Raw genomic sequence first — 26,091 nt, forward strand, 5'->3', positions numbered from 1 at the left:
CGTGTGGTCAAACAGCAGAGGAGAGGAGAAACACCTCACAGCGTCGTTTCTTCTCTGTAGCCAGCTATCCAGCACCTCACCGATGATCTGGCATCATTTAGCAACGTAAGAAAGCCACAAACAGGCAGAGATTTAGTGAGCTAATGGGCGGAAAGAAGAAGAAGTCGGCAGGGCAGGCGGCCGGTCCGGTGGCCACGGCAGGAGGAGCAGCGGCAGCGGGCAGGACTGGAGCCGCTGCAGTGGGGACCGGCGTGGCAGAGGAGCCGAAGAAACAGACAGGAGGCAACAAACCTGTCAAATCAGGCAAAGAAAGCAAGTCTAAAGGTGGGGATAGCTGACAACGCAGTAAATTCGCTCCACATTGTGTTTATATCTGCTGTATTTCCACTATATTGAGAAACATCAGTGTGTGAGTGTAGATACATGCAGTTTTAAACAGCTTCATAGGTTGTCATATCGTCTGTGGTTGGTGATCAGTAGCTATTATACAGTAAGCAATGACTTTACCACACCTGTAATTTCTGCTGTGCTGTTACATAAACTGTATATGTCTTAAACAGTCTAAGTGTTGTTAGGATGAGCGAAAGGCTTCAGAGCTGATCAGATTTAATGCCAAAACTTTTCATATGAAACCCTTTTGTACTCCTCACAGTCACCTGTGATTTAATAGGATAAAGAATAGTGTGGTTTGGTTGCTTTCCAGATATGTTGTTGTTGTTGTTGTTGTTGTTGTTGTTTTTATTGTTTTTGTTTTTGTTTTGGTCAGGTTCATAAACAAACATTGAGGTTTTGTCAACTGTGGTTTGATGTGTATCTCTGACTTTCTTTTTAGAGTCTTAAGCTGAATAATAATCTGTATTTGTCAGGTAATTTGTTAGATAATATTTTACAGTTCTATTTGATTTAGTCAGGTAAATTTAGATTTGATATAATATTATGAGGTCCCTAATCTTAACATGTAAATTTTAATGCCAGTCTTATTTCTTTCTTGGAGAGCACCGCAGTTTTCTCAGATTTGTTGTATAAATAACAGACTCAACTTGACTATTGAGGTTTTATTTCTGTAATCATTTGACTCATATTTATTATTTTTGTCAGTCCGTTCTGTGGCTTTCATTAGGCTGATTTATTTTCACTCTGAACAAGATAGCAGAGCACCTAATGTGAGCTCAAAGTCTTGTCCTACACATCCAATATTTCCTTGTATCGCAGCTGATCATCATCTAAGTAATTACAATAAATCCAGAAATAATTATTACACATATATAAAATAGTAATTACACATCAATTCACTAGGCAAAAAGAAAAAACTTTCAGTAATTCAACAAATTAGTAAAGTTTGAGGATATAATTTGCAGTCAACACAATAAAATGTGTCTCTAACAAAGTATACTGTTCTGTTTTGTTCTAATATCAGCTCCAAAGACCTACAGTCTCGCCAACACTGCTCAGGTTGATACAGGTGGAGTGTCAGACAAGTCAATTCTTAAAGTAAGTCTTTTCCACTAAGTGTCATCCATTTTGTCAAGTGTGTTTCATGCTGGAAAGCATTACAAATGTTGACAGTGAATGTGATTTGACCTGTTCTAACGAAGGTTTCCATCCAAGCTGACCTGGAGAAGAAGATCATCAAACTGATTAATGACTTCAGACAGGAGAATGGGGACAAAGGGCCAATATCAGGCAGACTTACGAGCAAGAAGTTGCTGGTAAAAGATAAAAAAAAACATCCTGTGATGCTTCATAAAATTAGTACACATGTAGATTTAGTGCTGTGACAGATGGTTGTTTTCATCTGTGTGTGCTTGCAGGACCTGTACACAGCGCTGCAGAAGTTCAACTTTAAGAGAGAGCACATCGAGGAGGCGATGAAGAGCAGTGTGCTGTACGGAGGAGATCTCCACTCTGCCCTCGACTGGCTCTGCCTCAACCTTAACGATGGTAGCAGAGCATCAGCAGTCATTTGAATATCATCATCCTATTACTTGTTTAAAGTGAAATTGTGAATTTATCGTCTGTTTTACCAGAGGAGCTGCCGGATGGTTTTAGCCAGCAGATGCAAGAGGAGAGTCAGAAGAGTCGGCCTCGATTTCAGCCTCCTGTCCAGCAGAAACCTGTAGCCCAGAGCCCCAAAGCTCCCAACAACACCCACAAAGAGACACCCAAGGTTTGTGTGTTTACTTGCCGAAATGTAAGTCAACTGGACTGATTCCTGTGTTTTGTCACAAAGCTTAGAAGTGTATGTGTTGTATGCCAGGCCACTGAGAAGGATGAAGCTGCGAGCATGAAGGACTGGATCTTAAGATACGCAGAGCAAAGCAGTGAAGAAGAAGAGGAGGAGGAGGAACAGGAAGGAGGCAAGAAGAGACACAATCCTGAGCTTGATGAAAAGTTTGATCCAGTAAGTAAAACTAAAGCAACTTAAAGCTGAAGATTGGAATTATTTATTCAAGAAAGTCTGACTTTAAGGAAAGCCTGTTCTCGTACTAAGAGCTGGAGGATTTTTTCTGCTTTTTTGTTGAATAGATTAACTTTAAATTAACATGTAAATTACTAAACATTATCGCATTGGTTGGCAGATAGAGTGAGGCTAGCTGTCCTTATGCTAAGCTAAGCTAACAAACTGCTGGCTGTACTTCATATTTAACTATCGCTAAAAACAATCTGCTTTTTTTTTTTTATGAAGTTGGAAAGTTGTGACAGTCTGGTAAAGTAAATGTCATCAACTATACAGCCTGGTGTAGTTGTCTGATAATAGTGTGTATTATTTTCTGCTATGTAGAATGACAGGTATTTGATCCTTACTGCTCAACTGTATGACGCTAAAGAAATGGCAGCTGCTGCCAAGACCAAAGGAGACAAAGCAGGACAGAGGTCGGCACAGGACCGAATACGCATCATCCAGCAAGGTTCGTGATTGCATAGAAATATAATTTAACTTTTGAGTCACTTTTCTCAAATGTGATTTCTTTACTTTCCTCTTAAATGACACGAGTGGAAAAAATAAACAGTGGGATATAAAATGCAAATTAATTGGAATATTAAAACAGAACAAGACAAAAATAAACAGATCACGTGTAGCATTTCCTATTGTGTCATTTGTTTTGTCTTCACAGAAATGAAGCAACTGGAGTCCCATCCCATGTTCAATCCAGCCATAAAAGTGGTGGACGCACCTCAAAAAGAAAAGAAAACTCTCCCTGTCAGTGAGGAGAAAGAGGTTCTCGGCTTCAATTTGTTTGAACAGGCTGAGAAGGCCCCTCCGAAAGAGAAAGGTACCTTCTGATCCAAGTCAGAGTCACAGGTTCTAAGTGTTCTGTATAGGATGTAGTCAGTAACAATTTTAAACAGTAGCTTTAAGGTTTGATCTGATGGTTGAAATTTAATATACTACATAGTACCACTGTAACAGATGCTGTATGTATGAAAGTCACATCCACATAACAACAGATAGACGTGAGTTTGTCCTCCTGATGTACTATTTTTAAATGCTGTTTCAGGCATTTTTTTCTGACCTCTGCTTACATGGTGTGGATTAATTGTTAAAACCTCCAGAAACGTCAGAGGGCACAGATGGTCCAAAACCACAAGAAATGCAGTCATTTAAGTGTGTAAGGAAGAGACATTTAGGATGTTAATGTGGCACAGACAGAAGCATCAAACAAACATCAGACAACAGCCTGCAGTTTTCATGGTTTCTATTTGAGACGGGTTTAGTTGCAGACCTTTTTTCACCATTTCTCTTTGCAGTTGTCAAAAAGAACGAGCCAAAAGACATTCGCAACTTTGACTACACGGCTCGCAGCTGGACTGGAAAGTCACCCAAACAGTTCCTCATCGACTGGGTCCGAAAGAACCTGCCCAAAAGCCCAGCGCCGGCTTTTCACAAAGTTGCTGCTGGTCGATACTGGAGATGCAAGTAAGCATGAGTGTGTTTTTCTGTGGTTCACCCACACAGCTACTACCATTCACAAACACAAGGATTCTGTTGTGTGTTACTATGTGATGCCACTTGAAATAATGGAAAACTTTAGTTTGTACTGTGCTATAACATCTGTGCCACCTGGACTGAAGAATTAGTGAATTCTAATTAGTGAATTTAGAAATATTTTGTGTTCATATGATGTCTTTGTGTACATCAGGGTGCGTGTTCAGAGGGCAGATGATGTTCTGGAAGTTTGTCCCACCATCCTGACTGAGGACAGCATGCAGGCTCAACACCTAGCAGCCACACTGGCACTTTACAACCTGGTGAAAGGACAGGTAATTTGTGTTTAGAGCAGTTCTGCCAGTTTTACCTACAGTTTTAGCCAAACCTATCTTTGTGTCTGCAATGAATTCTTTCCCGTCCGTTCTTTTGTTCAGTCAGTGCACCAGCTCCTTCCTCCAACCTACAGAGATGTGTGGCTGGAGTGGAGAGACAGTGAGCAGCTGCAGCAGGAAGAGAGCCGCACTGCTGCCAACAAACCCAGAGACCAGTTCATCTCCCGCCTCCTGACCCGACTCAAACAGCAGCAGAACCAGAGTCGAGGGGAAAACTCTGGATCCCAGGAGCAGCTCGGGCAGAGTGGGGCGGACGACGAAGAGCCTGAGGAATCCTGGGAGAGCCTGGCCAGTCTGGATATCGGGGAGCGAGGAGAAGAAGTGGAGGACAAGAGTGAGAAAACAGGAGGGAGGAGGGAAGGAGCACTTGAGGCGGCCAGAGAGCTTTTAATGAAGCTGAAGAAATCACCACTCGCCCAAAAACTGAAGGTAGATGCATTTTACATTTTCCTTATAGTGCAGTTTGCTTCAAAAACAGACGTGTGATTTAACGAGGATCCTAACTTTAAGGCAGAGCGAGAGCAGCTGCCTGTGTTTCAACACCGACATCGTGTCCTGGAGGCTCTGCAGCGCCACCCGGTGGTGGTGGTGGCTGGTGAGACGGGCAGCGGAAAGAGCACTCAGATCCCTCAGTTCCTGCTGGAGGAGCTGTTGACTGGAGGAAAAGCAGCACAGTCCTGCAACATCGTGGTTACTCAGCCCCGCAGGATATCTGCCATGAGCCTGGCCTGCAGAGTGAGCCAGGAGATGGGCTGTGAGGACGGACCAGGATCCAAGGTGAAGACACACTTTTAGCATTTTAAAGCTTGTGGACCTTTATTCTAAAACATTATTATTATCTCTTCACTGCCACCTGTATTAATGGCTGTATTTCATGTCGAATTCAGTCGTCGCTGTGCGGATACCAGATCCGGATGGAGAACCAGTCTGGTGACTGGACCCGCCTGCTCTACTGTACGACTGGAGTTCTGCTCCGGAAGCTGCAGCATGACAGACACCTGAGCTCTCTGACCCACATCATCGTAGACGAGGTGACAGCTCCCGATCAAACTCAGAATTAGCAGATTAAATAGATTCCTAAAGCATTCTTTCCACTGTCAGGCTGATATATTCAACTGCTTCCCTCTCAGGTTCATGAGCGCAGCGTCCAGTCGGACTTCCTGCTCACCATCTTGAAGGACGTCGTAATGAGGAGATCCGACCTGCAGCTGATCCTCATGAGCGCCACAGTGGACTGTCACAAGTTCTCCAGCTACTTCAACCGCTGCCCAGTGATCACTATTCCTGGCAGAACGTTCCCAGTCGAAGTAAGAGTTGGAATTTGTGTTCATTTGTAAAACTCTAGTATAATATGAGTATATGGGTATAAACTAAGCCTGTACAAGTTCCAGGACACAGAAAAGATTCCAGCTCGACTTGTCAAATAATCACCAGCAGACAAGACTATCAAAAAACATTTAGCAAAGTATGAAAATCAGAAAGAACAGCAGGAACACTGGTAGACTGCTCAGTTAATATCACAGCAGCTTTGACTGTCAGATTTGGTGCACTTTTAAACCAAATTGCTGCATCCAAACAATCACAGGTTAGGCGGAGAGAGGAACCAGAACTGGAGCTTTAAATCAGTCAATCAGGATTCCAAGCAGGATTAATCAAAATGAAGATGGGTTAAGCAGAAAGTACCACAACCGAGAACCAAAGATAGGACCAAGAGGATGATTTCAAGCTTCTGTGCTTTTGTTTCCAGGTGTTTCATTTAGAAGACATAGTGGAGCAGACAGGATACGTTCTGGAGAAGGACTCGGAGTACAGCCAGAAAATTCTGGAAGAAGAAGAAGAAGTCAGCATCTCTGTCACACAGAAAGGCGGCAAGACTTTGCAGCACCAGGTATACAACAGTTCTATATCTGGTGTTGGTTTGGTAACCTGCTCTGTGTAATTTTTGTTTCTAATCATTGTGTATTGTGGTATTATTTTATATCTTATTTGTTGCTGTTGTCTTCATAATTATTTTAGAAAATGCCCTCATTTCCAGCGATTACCAGTGAATGAACAATTACTGTAGGGGTTGTTTTTCTCTCATTTAGCTCTTTTTTTAGCTCTCCACCATCTCCTGAGGGAAATATGTTTCTCATTAGCTGCTAAAGTTACCAGGTGGTTGCTAACTTTTCAAACAGGACTTTACAGTGTTGAGCAGGTTTTCTTAATAAACACAGCATATGAGCGTGAACCAAAATAAACGGACAGCTAAACAAAGGTGAAAGCCACATAAAGCTCTGTAAACTTTAGGAACGTTGCAGACACTCTGGTCATTCTCTGGTCTGCTACTTAAAGCATTTGATGCATTTTTTTTTAAATTGTCATAACATATCTATAGAGGGGACTTTTCCCTTTGCAGTACACGTTGGTGTTGACGGACACAGCAGTGGTTGTTTAGATGGGTTTTAACCAGCAGACTGAGTGGACCGTTTTTGGACTTTAAATGATTCTAAATTAAAGTCGAACTGTGTGCTGCTCTTTGTTCCAGGAGGTGATAGTGAGGGACTCGTCCTCCGGCTGGGATCTCGGTCCGGACCTGGACCACTTCAGCAGCAGGACTCGGCAGGTGCTGCAGTACATGAATCCCAATAAGATCAACATGGACTTGCTGGTCGACCTCATCGACTACCTCGGTACAACACGTCAACCGTCTGACTCAGGCAGCACTAAGTACAGATTCGTACACGTTTTAGTTTTGTTGTGTGTATCAAATGTCTGTGTGTCTCTGGTAGATAAATCCCCACAGTTTGCAGACGTGGATGGAGCCGTTCTTGTGTTCCTGCCTGGCCTGGCTCACATCCAGCAGCTGTATGATCTCGTGTCCTCAGACAAGAGGTTCCGGGATAAAAACAGGTGACATTCACACACTAATATATGATGTACTTTATTTCAGTATACCCCACCAAACTTTGGAAACAGTAGAGAAAGTGACTCACATTTAGCTTGACCTTTTCCCTCCGCCTCACTCTGAGTTTTGTCGATCTTTTAGATACAGGGTTGTTGCTCTCCACTCGACTCTCTCATCAAAGGATCAAGCAGCTGCCTTCACAGTGCCCCCAGCTGGAGTTAGAAAGGTACGATAGAATGTGACAAATTTTAAAAATACGAATTTGAAACAGTGGAGTGCATGTGATGTGATTCAAGAAAGTCATTTTCTATCATTGTATTCATGTATCTCGCACTAAAACAGATTTTTGTTGTGTGTTTAAACTTTTCTGAAATAATTTGTGTCTCTTTCAGATTGTGTTGTCGACTAACATTGCTGAAACAGGCGTGACTATTCCTGACGTTGTGTTTGTCATCGACACTGGGAAGACCAAAGAAAATAAGTAAGAGCTTCTAAAGAATACCAGACAAGTTTTGTATTTAATTATATTTTCATTGTGTTGTACCATCTTAGGTTCAACAAGATGTCCTGTTTGTCTTTAGAACTCATTTAATAGAATTGGTTCGTCACTGCAAAACATGTTTAATCTTGTTAAGAAGCGAGAAAAACAAGACGAATAGCCAGAAGGTGCAGCTGCTTTGAGCTAAATGCTAACAGTTGCTAATTAGCACTACACACAAAGCACATCTGAGGCTGTCTCTAGCTTTGTAGGTATATGGTCATAAATTAAAATGACAAAGTTTGACCTGATGATGGCACTAAATAACAAAGAAAGTCATCACTGCAGTTACAATGGCTCTTCCTGAAGAGGGAGACCAAGGAAAAAAAGTAAGACCTTCTGAACAGAAATATTTGGACCAAATTTCTTTTCACTTTCAGACTTTTCACTTTATTAATACTGACAGCAAAGGATGTAGTGCCAAAATGTAGGGAGCATCAGTAGAAAAAGCCCCACCCACCCACCCACGACCCTAATGAGGACTAAGCAGTGTATAGATAGTGGATGGATGGATACAGAGAGTAATTATATATGTAAAAAACAAAACTGTATTACAAAAATTCTTTCATTTGTACTTATGAAAGAATTTGTGTATATATTTTACAAATTTACAAAATGTTGATAATGCACAGGTTTGTATGCATTGATGTTGCTCCAGAATGAAATATGAATAAGAAGCTGTCATTTGACACGTAACAAAAGTCAGGAGCTCACCAAAGTCATCAGGCTACATGATCAGGGAAATTAATATTTGACCTGATTTTATGATATCTGAGTCACTAGTTGCTGATGATGAAATATTTCAGTCAGAGACATTAAGGTGGGCTGACGGCCGATCACCTTTCCCCCTTTAGAAACACACCAATAGCATGAGTAATAGTTATTGCAATTGGAAAACATAACTGAAGCTGTATATCTCTGTATATCTCTGTTCGTTCAGGTACCATGAGAGCAGCCAGATGAGTTCTCTGGTGGAGACGTTTGTTTCTAAAGCCAGCGCTCTGCAGAGGCAAGGGAGAGCAGGACGTGTCCGAAACGGCTTCTGCTTCAGACTCTACCCAAAATACAGGTGTGGAGCTCATCACTCACTATTTGTAGATAAGAAAGCAAAGAATATACAAAGACACTGCATTCCTGCTTCAGCTAACACGCTGACCTCTTCTGCTCTTTGACTCCAGGTTTGATGCCTTCATGGATTACTCCATTCCAGAGATTCTGCGGGTCCCACTGGAGGAGCTCTGCCTTCATATTATGGTATATAAATCACTCTCAGTCACTTCACTAAAATAGAAATTCAGGCAAATGCAAACGCTTTTGCTCCTGTCTGGTAGAAATGTCAGTACGGCTCCCCAGAGGACTTCCTGAGCCGAGCGCTGGACGCTCCTCAGCCCCAGTCGGTCAGTAACGCCGTCAACCTGCTGAGGAAGATCGGAGCGTGTCACCCAGACAGTCACGTCCTCACCCCTCTGGGACACCACCTGGCGAGTCTGCCGGTCAACGTGAAGATCGGAAAGATGCTCATCTATGGAGCCATCCTCGGCTGCCTGGAGCCCATAGTACGTCCCTCTGCCTTATTACTGAAAAAACAAACACTCTGGTCCTTTATGTCATAATTTTACGTATTTTTAACCGTTATTTGTTTCATATGTTTCGTGAATATTAATAAAAGCCTTTTTGTTTTAGGCGACCATTGCAGCAGCCATCACAGAGAAATCTCCTTTCTCCACACCAATGAATAGAAAGGAGGAAGCTAACCTGGCTAAAGCTGCACTGGCTTTATCCAACTCTGATCACCTGACGATATACAATGCATATCTGGGGTACGGACTAGTCTGAAAACTTGACTGTTTAGGACTTTTAAAAGTCTCTGAGATCAATCACGCACAAGTATCAATTTAATATCACTGAGATGTTTTCAGTGGAGTGACTGGAAAAAATAAACTGAGCCGTTAAGTAGCAGAAAAAGTACCTGTAGGTCCTGAAAAGCCTTAAGAAGCAGTGAAATTCGGACCCCAGAAAATCAAGAATATTTTTTTGACCGTCCTTTAACCTTAGTTATGTACTTTTTATGTGTTTATGAGCTGCCATGCGACATTATACATCAATAAAAAACAAGTGAGGCTAGTGCAAAAGTAGACAGCACAGGAAGGAAGTTGTTCAGTCTATTTTTGTGCATTTTTTCAGTCAGCATCAGGAAACATGTACTGAATACTGTCACTTCTGCTAACCAAAGTAATCATAGAGGTCATTGTCCCAAGTTTAGAAGCTTAGGGGGCTTATGAAAGCATCAGATATCTTCCCCTTTTGCTTCCCTTTCATCATTTAATGATGAATGATGATGATTTATTATTATTGTTTATAATGCGCTGAAAAGTACCAACAAGCATAATGACAGAACTGGTTTTCTGTCAATCTCTGACCAGCATGAATTAGATAAATGTATTTAATTGCACCTTATGTGGTTTAAAAGGCCTTAAGAAGTCTTGAAAGTTATTTTGTAAACACTACAGAAAGTTTTTTTTTTTGCTTTTTTGTGTTCTTTATTTGATAGGTGTAGTAGAGACAGACAGGGAGGACAGGAAATATAAGGCTGCTACTACTTCCCTCAAAAAACAACATGTTTGGTATTTCTATAAATTCTTAGCATCGGGGTTCATTTTGTCATGACTTTCTTTATTCTTTTAGGTGGAAGAACTCGCAGACGGAAGGACAGAGATCAGAAATGTCCTACTGTAGGAAACACTTTCTCAATCGAACAGCTCTTATCACAATAGAGGTAACATGTCAAATCCACATGCTTGCATGTTCTCACCAAGGACTCACTTCTTTCAAGCTAATCCCTCGACTTGACGCCGTCTTCCGTGCAGGATGTGAAGCATGAGCTGATGAAGATGATGGAGCAGGTGGGTTTCTGGTCGTCTCGATCCAAGCAGCAGCAGACGTCCTCGCTGTCCAAGCAGCAGATCTCCATCCTGAACGCGGTGCTGACGGCAGGACTCTACGACAGCGTGGGCCGAGTCCTGGTCACTCCGTCTGTGGACGTCCTGGAGCGAGTCGCCTGCACGGTGGAGACGCCTCAAGGAAAGGCTCAGGTTCACCCCTCGTCTGTAAACCGCAACCTGCAGACGCACGGCTGGCTGCTGTACCAGGAGAAGGTACGGATGGAGCGTGTCGGTGGTGTTTTTATGGGTGTTTTACGGCGATGTTAACAAATGTTGGTCCACAGGTGAAATACACGAAGATCTACCTGCGAGACACCACTCTGATATCTCCGTTCCCCATGCTGCTGTTCGGAGGCGACATCGATATTCAGCACAGAGAGAGGCTCATCACTCTGGATGGATGGATCCACTTCCAGGTCAGAGATCACAGAGACCTGCTCCTGGATTGGTTCAGTGTGGCTTCAAAACTGTCAATGAATTCATTTGTTATTTCCTTTTCTGTCACATCCTGTAGCAGCAGAGTGCGTCCTGGATGGACTGGATCTTTTTCTCGTGTCTGTTTAATTTGTGTTATTCTTAATAGTTTATCAGTAACTAAAACAGCTCAGCAGGACTTAGGAAAAAAAAACAACTAAAATACCACATCGGTCTAGCATTCTGAAACTGAAACTCCTACTGCTTTGAGCCATCTCATGTCTGCCCACTCTCCAGAGTCAAAACCAAACAAAAGTAGGCAGCTTTTAGATTTTATTCTCCTCATATTTGGACCAAAATCCCAGAAAACCTGAGATCTGCTTTGATTCTGTTCTTTTAAGTCACATGTTTAATTGAATTAGCTTTGTGACACTTTATTCCTATCTTACACTGCACTGTAATTTTATTCTCCTGTTTAATTCTATTTTTGCTTGTTTATGTCTCACCTTTTATGTTGCTCTTCAAAAAGATATATTTATGACTGTTTAAATTCCCTTGTTGCTAAAAGGTGCTGTACAAATAAACTTTCTTGGCTCTCGTCTTTAAAAGGCTCCTGTGCGGATCGGTGTGATCTTCAAACACTTGAGGAAACTGATGGACTCTTTGCTTGAAAAGAAATTGGAGAATCCTCGGATGAATCTGGAAGGTAAACACGTGACGGTTAAAACTAAAACTAGAAATGCATCTTCTGGTAGTTTGCCTCCAACAACCAGTCAAGTTGAAGTTTACATCTTACATCATGTCTGTCTGGACTTGAGTTTGTGAACTTTTGAAGATGCAGCATCATCCAGTCCATAATTTTATCCTATTAAGCATTTGTGTGAAATGTTGTCGTAATCGGCATTAAACGTCCTTTAGGGTTTGGGTTAAATACATGTTTTGTGAGCTCACAAGTCATAGTGATCTTTGAATACTCAGTCCGCAAAAATGTACGAAATTTGAAGACATTCTCTCAAGACGTCCAAGAGGTATCAGGTTCACAAAAATGGGACATATCGATGTTAAAACTGAAAACATGATGCCATGTCAATACTAATTATTAAATGCGGTCAATTTTTGTCTGTTCTGGCAATTATAAAACTAAAACTGCTGACAGTTCATCAAGGCAGTAATTTTATCCTAACAGTTAAAGGACTTTTTCTTACCATCAACAAATCTCATAAAATGACCAAATCTAACAATAAATGGATCCTATCAACAAGTATCTGTCCCATATGTCCAATGTGTATCAATCTACATCTGAAAATAGTCCCCAACACATCCTCAATTTACTCTCGAATGACAAATTTCTTCTGAAAACCACAGGTCCCAACTGTTTTGGGAAATTACTTCACCTTTTTCAAATAGGAAACTATGCATTTGTGCCCTTTCGTAAAAAAGAAACAAAAGTGTCTTGACTAGAACCAGATGGCCACCAGTAGGAGAGTACTGAGGCTCTGGTGTACTGCTGATGTTGTCTCTTCTGTGAAGTAATGCCTGTCTTTTCCTTTATATCATCATAAAATTGGCCTCAAGCTAAACAGTTTTGTTCATGAGGGAAAATTATCCATTTTTTTCATTATGAAGCAAACTTATATGGTTTGCAATTCCAAGATACAATATAAGATCAAACGGCCTCCAGGTACAAATAACAGGTTTGTATTAATGGATCTAACTGTGTCTCTCTGATGTAGGTGAGACGACCATCCAGATGATTCTTGATCTGATCAAATCAGAGCATGCTGTCTGACAGTGAACCACTACGGGCTGCCGCTGAAGAACCAGAACACCTTTTCTGCCACGATCAACTACGTCTACTATCAGCAGGTCTTCAGTTGTCTTCAGTGCTCAAGATGAACGCCTGCAGACTCACTGTCGCCCACTGGATGATGTGGGTGTCCTGAAGATGAACTGGTGGTTTCCAGGAACTCTTAACTCACATTGAGGAGGACTGTATAATAGGAAATGTATAAAGACATGCTCAAATTTAACAGGAAAAAATAACAAATGAGGTAATAATGATGATGCCACATGTGGAGGAAATAAAGCTGTCTTTGTTTTTGAAATGTTCATTGTGTCATGGTTTACAGTCAAAATTTACATCTTCGATAATATATACATTATGAAAGCACAACTCAGGGAAATGTTGGCTTTTTGACACATTCAAACATTTGATTGTCCTTAACACAGTTCCTACAGATGAAGGTGATATACTCAAACAAATGACATTCTTTAAATCCACAAAACTAGAATCAGGGGATCCAGATTAGGTGCCAATTATTGGAACATGCTTAAAGGTTGTCAGATTGAGCTTCTCTTATTTAAACCTCTAAAACCTGGAGCGCCCGTATAGCTCAACAGGTTAAGTGAGCGAACCATGTACAGGGGCTGGTCCCTGACGCAGCGGCCCGGGTTCAATTCCTGCTCGTGGCCCTTTGCTGCATGTCTTCTCCCACGTTTCCTGTCTGTCTCTTCACTCTGTCTATCAATAAAAAAGCTGAAAAAGGCAAAAAAAAAAAAAAAAAAGTTGTTTAAAAAAAAAACCCTCTATAACCTAGTGGCTACTGTTCTATTTGCTTTCATCAAGCCAAGATTTAAAGGGATCCTCGCGAAAAAAATAGGGGGTAGGTACCTCAACCTGGCAAGGGATCTAAAAAGCTCACCAATATGAAATCTTTACACTGGAAAATCATCTAAAAGTGGCATAGATTTTTAACAAGCTGTCATTTTGTGCAGGACTGCCTGATGCTGCTAATTTAGCCCAAAAAGCAGAATGTTCGATGCAAAAACAATCTCCAAAAACTCTGAAGTTTCATTACAGGATTTTGCTAGTGAACATACAGGAAAAGAGCAAGGTTTTGTATGGAATAATGTGCTCTGGTTAAATGAATCAAAGAGCTGTTTGACTTCAGGAAAAGGCTAAAAACAACTACCTGAAAGTTGAATTTGAACCAGAGGTGGAGCTTGTAACAGGATAATGACCTACACACAATAAATCCACCAAGGAATAGCTCAAAAAGAAGAAATGTTGGGCTTTGGCCAGGCCTAGATTTAAACCCATTGAAATGTTGTGAGCTGAATTGAAACAGGCGCACCCTCAAATATACTGGAACTGAAGAACTTTTGCACAGAAGAGCTACAGGGGAAGACATCAGCTCCTAAGTGTACTTACTTTTTCAACAGAAGAATGTTATTCTATTACTGTTTTTGTTGAATGCTTTATTGCAAAAGCTAATTTTCCTTGTGGTGTTCAAGAACACCTTATTTATTCGTAGGTACTGTTTGGATGAAATGTTTGCTGCTACAAATATTTCAAAAAAGCACATTTCCATGAGATATTACCCTGTGCGATATAATAACACAGATCAAGTTATTTGATCGGGTTTGGAATAGGGTTTGAAAAGATGCAGTGGAGAATATTTACTTCTGGAATCTCAAATGCATACATTTCTACAAATTGTGCATTTTCAGTAAAAAAAATAAAGAAAAAACAAAGTGCAAAAACTCCCAACAAAACTCCTAAACACACATGTATGTAGATTACTAGAATGTCAATGTAGAGCAGAAAACTTGAAAGTTACAGGACTTTGGAAAACCAGTGTTGCAATTTTTGAGGGGCCCTTTCCACCACAAGATATCAGTCAGCTGACAAGCTACTTTCACAACATGGAGGAAATGAAAACAAGTAAACAGATGAAAACTTGCTTGATTTTGTGAATCACCACTGGAAATGTGCTAAATTTAAAAATAAATACAGACCTGAAAATAAACTGTAATGTAGTTATGTAGAAAAAAGAGCCCCGCATGACATACACACAATAGTTAACAGCCTCTGTGTTGGAACACTGGACTGATTCATGAAGTTTATACAGTAATTAGACAGACATCACTGTTTAAGGTGTGTGTTTGATCACTTTTTATGTGTCAATTTTATCAAAAATATGAAGCAGAAATCCTGTTTTTTTCTGTTTTGAACTTACATAATTACACAATACATAATTCTTTCATATTTAAAGTATTTAAATATTATATTAAAATATATAATATATGTTTATCATATTTCCTGTACTGTTTATAACACAGTGATAAGTTCAAAACATCAACATAACCTCACCTGAATCTTTCCATGCACACAGTTATGACACTCACATTTTCTACCTGACCTTATGTTTACAGGGACTCACAAAGCAGGAAGTAATCACACATAGTCGTTAAAATGCTGTCTGTGGAGCACAAAATGTACAACAACTCCACCGGTGGATCTGTGTGTGGGTTAGTACTGGATGAGACTGTAGCCGGCATCCTGCACCGTTGAGTAGAGTGTATCTGTCATTGAAAAAAAGACAAAAACAGCACGGTTTTTAAGCATTAAAGCAAACACCTTTTGTTGCACACAAACACAGATTAGCCACAACACTAAAAGCAGCGACAGGTAACATGAACGCCATTACTTTACAATGTAACATTCTCCTGGGAAACCTGGATCCTGACACTCGTGTGAATGTTACACCTGAACATTGTTGCAGAACAAGCAAACACCCTCATAGCAACAGCCTCCCACAGCTGAACAATGCATCCTGAAAAAACTGCTCGAGGAACCCGACCAAGAGCTCTGGGCGTCAACCTTTTAACTCAGATCCCTATATAATCAAGCATTTGTCTGAGCCGTGGGAACTAGTCCAATCCACCCCACAACCCACGGGAATCAAAGGATTTGCTGCCAGCTAGAAACCACAGGACACCCCAAAAGTACAAATCCATGCCCTGGTAGGTCTGTTTTGACACCACAATGGGGAGAGACACAATTTGTGGTTTTAGTGCTCTGGCTTATACGTATGTGTATCGACATAGCTCATATTCTACTTTAGAAATGCAAGTTTCCAATAAATTTGCCTCAAACAAAATATGATACAGAGAAAACCTCCTATTGTCCTCATTTACGGACACCAAAAATATTGTTAGTTTCTCTGAAAAAATCCCAAAATTCAGCAAAAAAATTCCCCAAATTTATAAAAATTTGCAAAATCTTCAGGAAGAAAATTCCTTAAAAGTTTCTCTTAAAAGTTTTATTTTTAAAAACATCCTCAAATACGGCAAGAAATAAAAATATTTAAAAAAAAAAAGTAAAATTTGGAAATATTTTCAAAAAATTAGTAAAAATCCTCCAAAAAAAATGGTAAAGTGATTCCATACATATCAGTAAACCTTCTAATATTTTACAGCGAAATATTTATGCGGCAAAATTCATTGGATTTTGGTAATTTTTTTCTGAATGTTCTTAAAGAAAAACGTTTTTTTAACATTTCTTTTTTCCACCCAAATATATTCAAAAATTTCCCAGAAATGTTGAAAATGTGGAAATTTTCACTGAAAATATATTTTTCCCCCACATTTTCAAACTTTAAAACACATCAATCTGACCTGCTGGACGACAGGAGGGTTAAGGTGGAAAGAATATCATACCTCTATTGTTCTGTGTTGGCTCGGGTGGTGGCGCCCTCCTGAAAATCCAAAAAAACAAGGAAAACAATCATAACTGTGCCTTTAGTGCTCTATAAAGGTAGAACAGGCTGAAGAATGAAATCAATAGACAGGTAGTGTCTCTCCTTCGGTCTTTCTTTTTGTTACCTGGTGATTGGTGGAGGCAGTCGAGAAGGAGAAGCTGCAGTTGGAGACTTCTGACCACTATAGAAGTTCTCATACATAACAGGAGCTGTTAAAGAGGAAGACAGACACTGTTTATATGAAACAGTGTGTGCTTGTGTGCTGTCTGATAACCGCCTGCCTCAGTGTGCATTCCAGCGCTGGTTAATTGTTAATGTCACAATATTGTGGATGAATTGTTGCTGCGTTCACACCTGGTGGTTTGTCGCCGGTCCGCCTGAGGTTTACAAAGTGTTCGATATCTTCCTGGATGTTACACTGCTCCAGAGACTTTCTCACTTCCTCATACAGCTATGACACACACACACACACAGAAACACACACACAAGCACAGGGAGTAAAAATAAGGTCAGAGTCTCGTTAATCTATGACTTCATAGATACACTGAAGGAGATTTTTTTTAAACTGAGATTGATACTAATATAATTTCTATTTCCTGGTTGGATTCTAAACCTGCATTAATTGCTTTTTTGTTTGTTTTTTGGCCACCTACTGACATACTTTACAAAGGTGATATCACAAATGTCTCCATTCGTTTAGTTTGTGCTCCTAAGTCTAATATTTACTCTTCTTTGTTCGGTTGGGTCTTTGCCACCTTTAGCTGCTAAATGCTCCGTTATGTTCAGCAGATAATTGCCTGCTGTTTGGCTCAGGGCTGATAGTGAACACTGGGTTGATCAGAGTTCTTTCACTCTGAACAGCTGCCCAGTAAGACCAATGACCAAGGTACAAGCTGTAAAACCCTAACAAGGAGCACAAAGATGCTAAAATGGTGTTATGAAGGGCCATTTTCACATTTTGCATGCTCATTTGATGGGTTTAATAACCTTTTGTCATGTCGTATTCCAGTCACAATTTTACATTTTTATATTTGTGGGCTTGTTTGTTGCTGTGTTTTTGCATTGTAAAGTCTTGTAATTCTATGGAAACAGCACAACCACGACTTGAAGAACTCAATAATGCCTTTTTTTGACTGTCTTTAATTTCATAAATCATACAAAAGATAAAATAAACCTACGACCAACACTTCCAAGTGCCCAAAACTGGAAAAATTGTGAAGCTACACACTATGGATCATTTGTTTCAATGCCTGTGTCCTGTCTGCTTTCTGTAAACACTTCCTGCAGTTCAGCCGAAGTGTTTCTGAATTTTTGTCCCATGACCGTTGGTTCAGCTGAGTCAGTAATTTCTTCCCAGTGGCACAGAGGACTGCAGAAATTGTTTGTTTTTACATGATTCAGTGACAGTAAACAGCTTATTTTTGTCAATGAGACATGTAGAAAAAGGAATTTTGATGAAATGTCCCAATTTTAAACTTAGGTTTGATTGAATTTCCCAATAGAACGATGTGTCACAGATGAGTAGTTCAAGGATCATCATAAAATTAGAAAAAACAACGTCAGGTATATTTTTTGAATTATATTTTTGTTATCTATAGCTATATGTTGTTTGCATTTTTTCTATATATAAATATAGAGAAATTTGGGTTTATATTCTTTCATTTTTTTTACTATATATGTATATATACATATATATTTAATATTTGCTCATTTATTTGTTATTTTTTCCATATATTCAATTCTTGCAAATTATTTTTTCCTATATTTGGGTCTTACAGGGGTGAGAGCATAGAAGGGTTTATAAGGGTTTATAAAGCCATAAAATATATTAAAATAATACATTAAATATGGTCTCTACTTCGCGGATGTTTGCCTATCGTGGGGGTCTGGAACCTAACCTCTACAACAGACAAGCAACCACTGTATTCTTTCTGTGTTTACAATTAATGGCTGTAAAAATGGTGCAATCTGCCAGTTTTTCAAACCAGAAGCTGTCAAACCCGCTGGTAGGCTCTGGGGTTCATAATATAAATATAAAATACTGGTTACAGCCGCTTTAAAGGTTCGTGTCTTTACCTCGTCACTGGTCACACATTGCTGGGAAAGCTGGTTGAGGTGAGTCCACACTGTGTTCCTCAAAAAGTTGATGCGCTCCACTGACTGTTTTTCAAACATCTATGATGAAAACATGAGAGTGACATGAGCTCATTTCCATGATTCATTCCAGCTTCAGCAGTGACTCACGGTCTCACCTCACAGGCCTTAACGTGCTCCTTCATCCAGTCGTCTCTAATCTTTCCCATCGTGGTCACATTCTGCTGATACAACCTGTCTGCCAGTGAAGCACAGTGTAAACATGATAAATGCCCACACACCATGCACCGACCACAACAATAACTCATGCCCTGTGACATATTATTAAATCATGTTCAGTCATGCATGGAGCTCTGTGAGGAAAATGAACAAACAGATTAAAATTCTGTGGCGCTTCAGGGAAAGTTAAGGGATGAAAAGTGATCAGAATTCATCTTTATAGACACATCTACTTTATGTGCATAACAAATTCAGTGGTGGTAAAGTTTTGACTATAACGATAACAGTGGTCCAGGGTCAGATCATTTTTTTTCACTATGTCAGACATGCATGACGCGTCCCGAATGTGCAGAAACTTTCGAACATGAGTGGAAATCTTGCTGAATCACATCTGAGCTTTCAAAGATTCAAAGCTTTATAAATTCATCTTTCATAGTAATTAAGAGCTGCCACATGTACATTTATAGAGGCTTCTTCTGCAAACTAAAGACACTAAAGAGTACAGAAGAGTAAATCAAGACCTTTTCACTTATAAATCGATGCAGAAAATGAATGAATTAATGAAATAAAATTCCCCAGAATGCAAGAATTTGAGTGTTTGATGCTCAAAATGTACCGGAGAGGATGCTTGGTGCTCTGACCACTATGTTCATACCAAGGGTCAAACTAAATCTAAATGTGAAGCATTTCAGATTAAATGGTTAATGCGGTCCTTACCTGCTTCATCTGCGTTCTGTTTGGCCTGCTGAGCTTTTGAATTGAGCTGAAAGTTTGGGATGATAAAGTTCAAATTAAAATAAGCTAACACAGATCAAATAACACATCCAAAAAATACATGAGGCTTTCTTGAACTGTTGATCTCATGCCTTTCTGGAATAAATGAGTTGACATGTAGTAAATGGAAGTCGAAGCACAGAGATAATAGAGTGCAAACAGCAGCAGCTTCATTTGGTTAAACCTGCGTCAGCGAGATGAAACTCATGAAAGTACAAACCTCCATCCCTGCTGTGCATGATGTCTGTTTTTTCCAAAATACGACAAATTTCTTTCTCACAGCTTGAATTCAGACAAGATAAATGCTGAGACTTTTTAATTCTTCCAACTTTTGAATGTTCCCGTCGATTGAAATAACACCACAGACTCTGGCAGTCTGTCAACCTCTGATGTGGAAATAAGCCTCCCAGTAGTTTTCTTTCAGGCCAATAATGTAGGATTTACATCTTGTTGAGGGCTTTGCCGACTATTTTATTATTATTGTTTTTCAGTTTTCAATAATACAAAGCAAAAAAATAAATAAATATTGCATCCTCACAACTGAGAAGTTTGAATTAATGAATATTTGAGATTTCTGAAAAGTTTAAATTGTTTATAAGAAACTGTTTGTACTGTTGTTTTGATCAGGACTCCCTGGAAGAAGAGATACTATATCTACACAAGATGTTTCTTAAAAAAATAAGTATGAATAAAACAAAATATAACCGATATAAATGCATAACTGAATAGCAAATGCAGTCTTGTCCTGCTTTTTATGGTTTACATGTAAATTTGTGCTTTTTTCTGTGATTTTTTTTTTATCTGTAATTTACCAGAGCGGGTAAAAATGTAAAAAAAACGAACAAAAAAACCCCATTCTTTTACAATTTTTGACTGCAAATGACACTTTTTTAATGTAGTTAAATTTAAAAAAATAGATTTTGCAGATACTTGCTGCTATTTGAAAGAAAAATAAGTATATCAATATGTGCATCAATAATTGTCCTAACTGTCAAATATACAGATTTTTCCTGTTTTGTTAAATTACACATAATATCCAATAAAAGAGAAGAAAAAAGTAATTATTTAGATAGTTTTTCCCCATCTAAATTGTTACTTTTTTCTTGGATTTTGGTCAAAACTGTACATAACATCCATATTAATTATCTGGGTTTTTTTTACAAATAGTAATTTAAGAAGCTAAAAATAAAATTATTTACATATATTTGCTGATATTTTTCACAGTTTTTGAACATCAATGTATTCCACTGCTTTTTACCAGTTTTCCTGGTGTTTCACCTTTCTTTCTTTCTTTCTTTCTTTCTTTCTTTCTTTCTTTCTTTAAACTAACACGTTTAATTTAAAGTGTGGACACCAGTGACGCCTGCGTACCTTCTCCATGTGCTTGGTGTTGTTGGTGTTTCGGTTCACGTTCTGATCTGCTTCTTCTTTGTCTCTGCACTTCTGATCGTACGTCTTCTTGGACTGGGGAAGTCGCCGCAGTTAATATCAGATTAATCACCACAAACTGATTGCTCATCACCACAACATTTGTAAAGAAAAACATCCACAAAACAAAAGAATTCAGTCTGCTGCCATCAGCTTCTTCAGCGCCAAACACTAATATTGATGTTCATTTAAGTCATGCATGACAAGGACTTCTTCTTTTGGCGAGGATTGTCATGGTGTTAAAGGACACACGGCGGTTCACTTCCCAGACTGGTCAACACAACTTCCCCCCTCCAAAGAGGAAGAACAGGGAAAGGATAAGAATGGCATTTTCACAACACAACTGAAACTCCTCCAGTGTGACTCACCAGTAGGACAATCTGCTGGTGTTATTTTGCTTAAATACTTATGGTTTTCATTTCACTCTAGCCACCTCGAACGTGACCTAGAAAGCCCGACTGGAACTGTGACTTTCCTGCCTTTAAATGTTTGACAGATCCGGCCAGTTTATCAATAACATATTACAAGGAAAAGGAACAGAAATGTTTTTTTTTAATCAAAGGCTTTCTTTTTTTTACTTACATCCATCGTCTTCTTGAACTGTGAAGCCTTCTGTTTGTGAAGAGCATCCATCTGTTGTTCAATCTAAAGTAACAACAGCACATCTCATCATCGGTATCATTTTTGTGGGGTAGATTCCGTCATCTTTTCAGTGCATCACACCAACCTTTTTTCTTGCCTCTTTTTGCTTTTCTCTGAAATCCTCCAGCTTCTTGGCTTCGTCCTTCATGTTCTGGGCCAGTTGAAAGTGTGACAGACTCACGTGTTCAGTCTCTGCAGGGTACAAAAGTGTGGCTTAAACCATGATCTAGACTGAAATCATGAACTGAAACATCCAAGCGAGTGATAGCTGTACAACTGAGACTCGAATGTATTGCACTTACGTAATTTGAACACGTCCAGGGACCTTTTCAAGGAGCTTAAAAAGTAGAAAATAAACAAGATTACAAAAACATTCCACACATAAAAACCTGCATAAAATCAGTACACAAAGACCGAAAATATTGGAAGATGGACGACTAGATGGTGATATCAGCAGAATTATCGATATCAGCTGATAAAGGCTTTAAAATTAAATATCAGCATTGGCCCAAAATGAACATTAACTAGTTTAAAGAAAGTTAAAGTTTTGTTCGAAAAAGTTACAAAAATAAATGTGTCATATTTTACATAGAAGTTTGAGCAATTTTCTGCAAGATAGATGTGTAAATAAATTCATTCCGCTATAGCAGAGACCTGATATTGTCTGCAATGAGTAGGAAAGATAGGTGTAGATATTAGTATCAGCCAAAAGGACATATTGACACATCAAATCCAGTGTGCTGCATCACCACCATACAACACACACAGGAAACAATACAATAAAAGTACTCTGTGAAGTTTGTGACCACTAGTAGTACTCTGGAGTAATGTTTCTAGGGTTTCCTTTCTGTTTGTATCAATGACACACCGATGTAAACTGCATTATTTGAAATATTTTCTTAATTTGAATTTTCAAATGTTTTAAGAAGGAAACACACCCAACGTGTCCATTCCAGGTCCAGACAGGACTTAAATTCATGACTATTCAAGCATGTCCATCAGCTGTAATTTGGCCTTGTTAATGATGAACTATTAAAACTGTCCATCAGGTGGCGCTATAACTGTGAATGTATATCAGCCTATGTATGTCACCAGGGCTGGAGTCTGATCACGCGTGTAAAGTTTCAGGCAGATTGAAGCATGTACAGGACAGTTACACAGCATTTCCTGTTTCATGGCGAAACATCGGAATTCTGGGGGACGCGATTTTACCGCCCTCAGACTTTTTTGGAGAATTTTGAAAATTTTTGATCACCCATGCCTGGAGTACATCCTGACCCAGTTTGCGTTTATAGCTTTTGAATATGTCCAAAAATTGATTCAAAATCGTCCAAAATATGATACATAATTCAAATTGGCCGACTTCCTGTTGGGTTTTGGGTATTTGTGGAAGAGGCTTTTTTGTGCATCCTGATGTGTTACAGATGCGTACCAAATTTTTTAGCTGTAGGTGAAACATGGTTCGGGGGCTGAACTTTCATTATATTACAGGGGGCGCTATTGAGCCATGCTGCCATATATGTGTACGCTTCCCTTAAAATATCAAATTTTTGCTGCTACTTATGTATGTGACAATTTTCACGCATTTTTGAGTATTTGTAGGGCCTCAAAAATGTATGTCTTTCACCTGAAGAAGGAAGCACAAAAAAAAAATCCACACAATACAATAGGTTCCTTCCACTGTTGGTGCTTGGACAATAATTATTACATCTTCCATGTCAGTAGTTTCCTAATATTTAAATTCATTTTGTTAATACAACTTTGACTGGTATCAGAAAATGTATAAATCAGCCCAAGAAAATAAGATTTCTATCCTCTCTCTGGTCATTTATTTAATCCATATAAACTTACTACTGTGCATTAACTTTACATATTTAGAAGACTTTATCCTTGAAAATAATTAATTCCTGTTTTAAAATTATTTAAATACAACTTCCCACATGTCTTTCACCCACCCATTCCCACACGCTGCAACTCTAGCATACCAGCTCACGTCTGACTGCTCAGATACTGTTAAATCTATCTACGATATATAATAGCAAGTTGTAATATTGGAATAATTCAGCTACGTGTGATCAAGCATGAAAACAAAACTGAAAAAAAATCAGGATAATGTAAGACCCCACATCACCTGTCAACGGATTGGCTGGTGAGGTTTGTGATGTAAGAAATCCAGGAAGTCTGAATCCATGTTTTTGAAACCGTCATCAGCACACAACAGTTTAAAGGTGGAAATGCTCAGCTAAGATGTCGACTGCTTACGTCACTCATCCTATGTCTTCTAGCATATAAAAAACAGCACATGGACTTGTAAGTAGGGCTGCAACCAACGACGTGTCGAGTAATCGTCTGAGCACGATACGTCATCAAAAGCGGAAGTGAGTGCACAATGCAACAGAAATCAGCGTCCGACCGGAGCGCGGAACACGGACGGACATCGGCGCTGCATCGTGCATATATTATGTATGTATGATGCAGCGCGGATGTCCGCGTTTAGATACAACTGTATAGTAAACACTGACATCCGTGTTTATGATAGATCGTAGATGTCCGCGCTGTATCGTACATACATAATATATGCACGAGGCAGCGCCGATGTCCGTTCGTGTTCCACGCTGCGGTCGGACGCTGATTTCTGTTGCATTGTGCACTCACTTCCGCTTTTGATGACGTATCGTGCTCGGACGATTACTCGACACGTCGTTAGTTGCAGCCCTACTTATAAGTAGATAAAAAATTGTTTTCACCAGACAGCATCTTTAACGAAACTGTTACCTTGCCCACATGAGAAAATGAGCTCATGAGGTGCTACCACAAGTGGTAGCGTTTTTCACACTAAAGCTTCCTGCTGCATGATCTCATCTTTAGTTTAAACTTAGTGAATGTCTCCTAACACTCACTTTAACAGACCTTTAAGATGTGCCAGTGACGGACAACACAGCAATGATTGATAATTAAATATAGGACTTTTCATTAGTCTCTACTGACCGTTTTAAGGAAGCTGAATTTTTATGCTTCTTAAGACTTTTCAACAGCTGCAGGTTTTCTACTTCTTCTTGAGGATTTCTACAATGCATTTTGGCATTTGCTTATTATACAAATGTAGCTCGAGCATCTTTAAAAGAAAGAATTATTAAAAGCCAATCTGATTTTATGAAGTAAATGACATTCACTGCATCACCAAGCTGTCCTGGTGAGTCTTCCTTCCTCTTCACTCCTCTAAACAGAAACGAAGCCACACTGATTGTGTGACCACTCACTGAACAGGAACTAAACAGGCTGATAAAGAAACAGCATGTCAACATGAGAAGTTCAATTCTAACTGGCTAAAAACAACATTTATTGAGATATTCTGAACTGTTTTGAGGTACAAAGATCATTTCCACTTTCAACAAGCGAACCACAATCAGAATATTCTCACATCTGGTGAGCAGTTCTGTGAAACTGGTGCATTAAAATATGTGAGGCTTCCTGTAAATGAAGCTCTTTATGACAGTATCTGAGTTCAGAGGTTGCTTACTTCATTTCATTGTGTCCACACACCTTCTTGGACAAACCCAGGAGATCTTTGGCGTATTTCTCTTCAATTGAAGCCCTGAGAGGAACAAACGGGAAAAAAAGTGACGGTAACATTCAACAACAAATACAACAGCAAATAGCTGATAAAAAGGGCGACCTGCAGGTGAATTTACATGGGAAACACATCAGTGACATCAGTGATGGGAAATGTCTTATCACTAATTTACATTCTACATCCAGTGGACATTTCTAGAAACAGAGATAAATTTAAATGTTAGGTAAAGGCTTTGAGAAAGGCAGAGCTACAGTTTCATTAACAAACAGGGTGCTATGTAAATGTAGGAAAATTTAACTGAACAGAAAAATGCTTATTTAGAATTTATTTCATATATATGGAGTTTTGCATATAACTGAATAATCAGTGACAATATAGTAAAAGACAGTAAAAATACATCTTTTTAGGAGAAGGTTTGAATGCTAACAAGCACTGAACACAAGTAAAAAAAAGTCAAATGTGAGTTAGAAACCATTTATTAAAGGTTCAAATAATGCTTATAAATGCTACATGGGGATGTTTTCCAAACAGAGCTCACAGAGTAAAGCCTAGCTGCTCTAGTCTAGCAGCTTTTCTTTGAGATCTGAACAGCATTTCTGAGTTATGTTGTGACAGAAGATAACTATGATACCTTAAAAATGAAATACTAATCATTCTAGCAATACACATATGATAATATTCTAAATGATCCAGCCTCAGTTGGACACTAAAAC

General features: G+C 39.3%; 2 protein-coding genes across 2 annotated transcripts in view; one reads left to right on the plus strand and one right to left on the minus strand.

Moving 5' to 3' along the window:
• dhx29 (DEAH (Asp-Glu-Ala-His) box polypeptide 29) lies at positions 1 to 13,213 on the plus strand. The gene is made up of 28 exons (XM_022208556.2): positions 1 to 324; positions 1,418 to 1,491; positions 1,596 to 1,709; positions 1,812 to 1,941; positions 2,028 to 2,167; positions 2,258 to 2,401; positions 2,783 to 2,909; positions 3,117 to 3,275; positions 3,751 to 3,919; positions 4,143 to 4,263; positions 4,366 to 4,752; positions 4,834 to 5,100; positions 5,211 to 5,354; positions 5,454 to 5,630; positions 6,071 to 6,211; positions 6,851 to 6,995; positions 7,095 to 7,215; positions 7,352 to 7,436; positions 7,603 to 7,691; positions 8,689 to 8,817; positions 8,927 to 9,002; positions 9,080 to 9,304; positions 9,432 to 9,568; positions 10,434 to 10,524; positions 10,616 to 10,903; positions 10,975 to 11,106; positions 11,714 to 11,810; positions 12,838 to 13,213. The coding sequence occupies exons 1-28, from the start codon at positions 144 to 146 to the stop codon at positions 12,891 to 12,893; spliced, it is 4,146 nt and encodes a 1,381-aa protein (XP_022064248.1). The 5' UTR covers positions 1 to 143; the 3' UTR covers positions 12,894 to 13,213.
• pstpip2 (proline-serine-threonine phosphatase interacting protein 2) overlaps positions 13,178 to 26,091 on the minus strand; it is a 17,890-nt gene continuing 4,976 nt past the window's right edge. The window contains exons 3-14 of the mRNA XM_022208558.2: positions 25,325 to 25,399; positions 22,107 to 22,141; positions 21,890 to 21,996; positions 21,745 to 21,807; positions 21,106 to 21,198; positions 19,678 to 19,723; positions 18,900 to 18,979; positions 18,724 to 18,822; positions 17,002 to 17,098; positions 16,772 to 16,856; positions 16,607 to 16,644; positions 13,178 to 15,469 (exon numbers count right to left, since the gene is read on the minus strand). Coding sequence (XP_022064250.2) covers positions 15,417 to 15,469; positions 16,607 to 16,644; positions 16,772 to 16,856; positions 17,002 to 17,098; positions 18,724 to 18,822; positions 18,900 to 18,979; positions 19,678 to 19,723; positions 21,106 to 21,198; positions 21,745 to 21,807; positions 21,890 to 21,996; positions 22,107 to 22,141; positions 25,325 to 25,399 — 871 coding nt within the window. The 3' untranslated portion in view covers positions 13,178 to 15,416. The remainder of the gene's footprint in view (positions 15,470 to 16,606; positions 16,645 to 16,771; positions 16,857 to 17,001; positions 17,099 to 18,723; positions 18,823 to 18,899; positions 18,980 to 19,677; positions 19,724 to 21,105; positions 21,199 to 21,744; positions 21,808 to 21,889; positions 21,997 to 22,106; positions 22,142 to 25,324; positions 25,400 to 26,091) is intronic.

This window comes from Acanthochromis polyacanthus, chromosome 18 (genome assembly GCF_021347895.1).
Source record: "Acanthochromis polyacanthus isolate Apoly-LR-REF ecotype Palm Island chromosome 18, KAUST_Apoly_ChrSc, whole genome shotgun sequence".
Classification (NCBI taxonomy): Eukaryota; Metazoa; Chordata; class Actinopteri; family Pomacentridae; genus Acanthochromis; species Acanthochromis polyacanthus.

What these genes read in the sequence shown, in the direction of transcription:
- dhx29 (XM_022208556.2), top strand. Translation starts at nt 144, where the DNA reads ATGGGCGGAAAGAAGAAGAAGTCGGCAGGGCAGGCGGCCGGTCCGGTG. An exon ending in AGGACGGACCAGGATCCAAG is followed by an intron (nt 5,101 to 5,210) that starts GTGAAGACACAC and finishes TGTCGAATTCAG; the next exon opens with TCGTCGCTGTGCGGATACCA. An exon ending in CAGCTCTTATCACAATAGAG is followed by an intron (nt 10,525 to 10,615) that starts GTAACATGTCAA and finishes TCTTCCGTGCAG; the next exon opens with GATGTGAAGCATGAGCTGAT.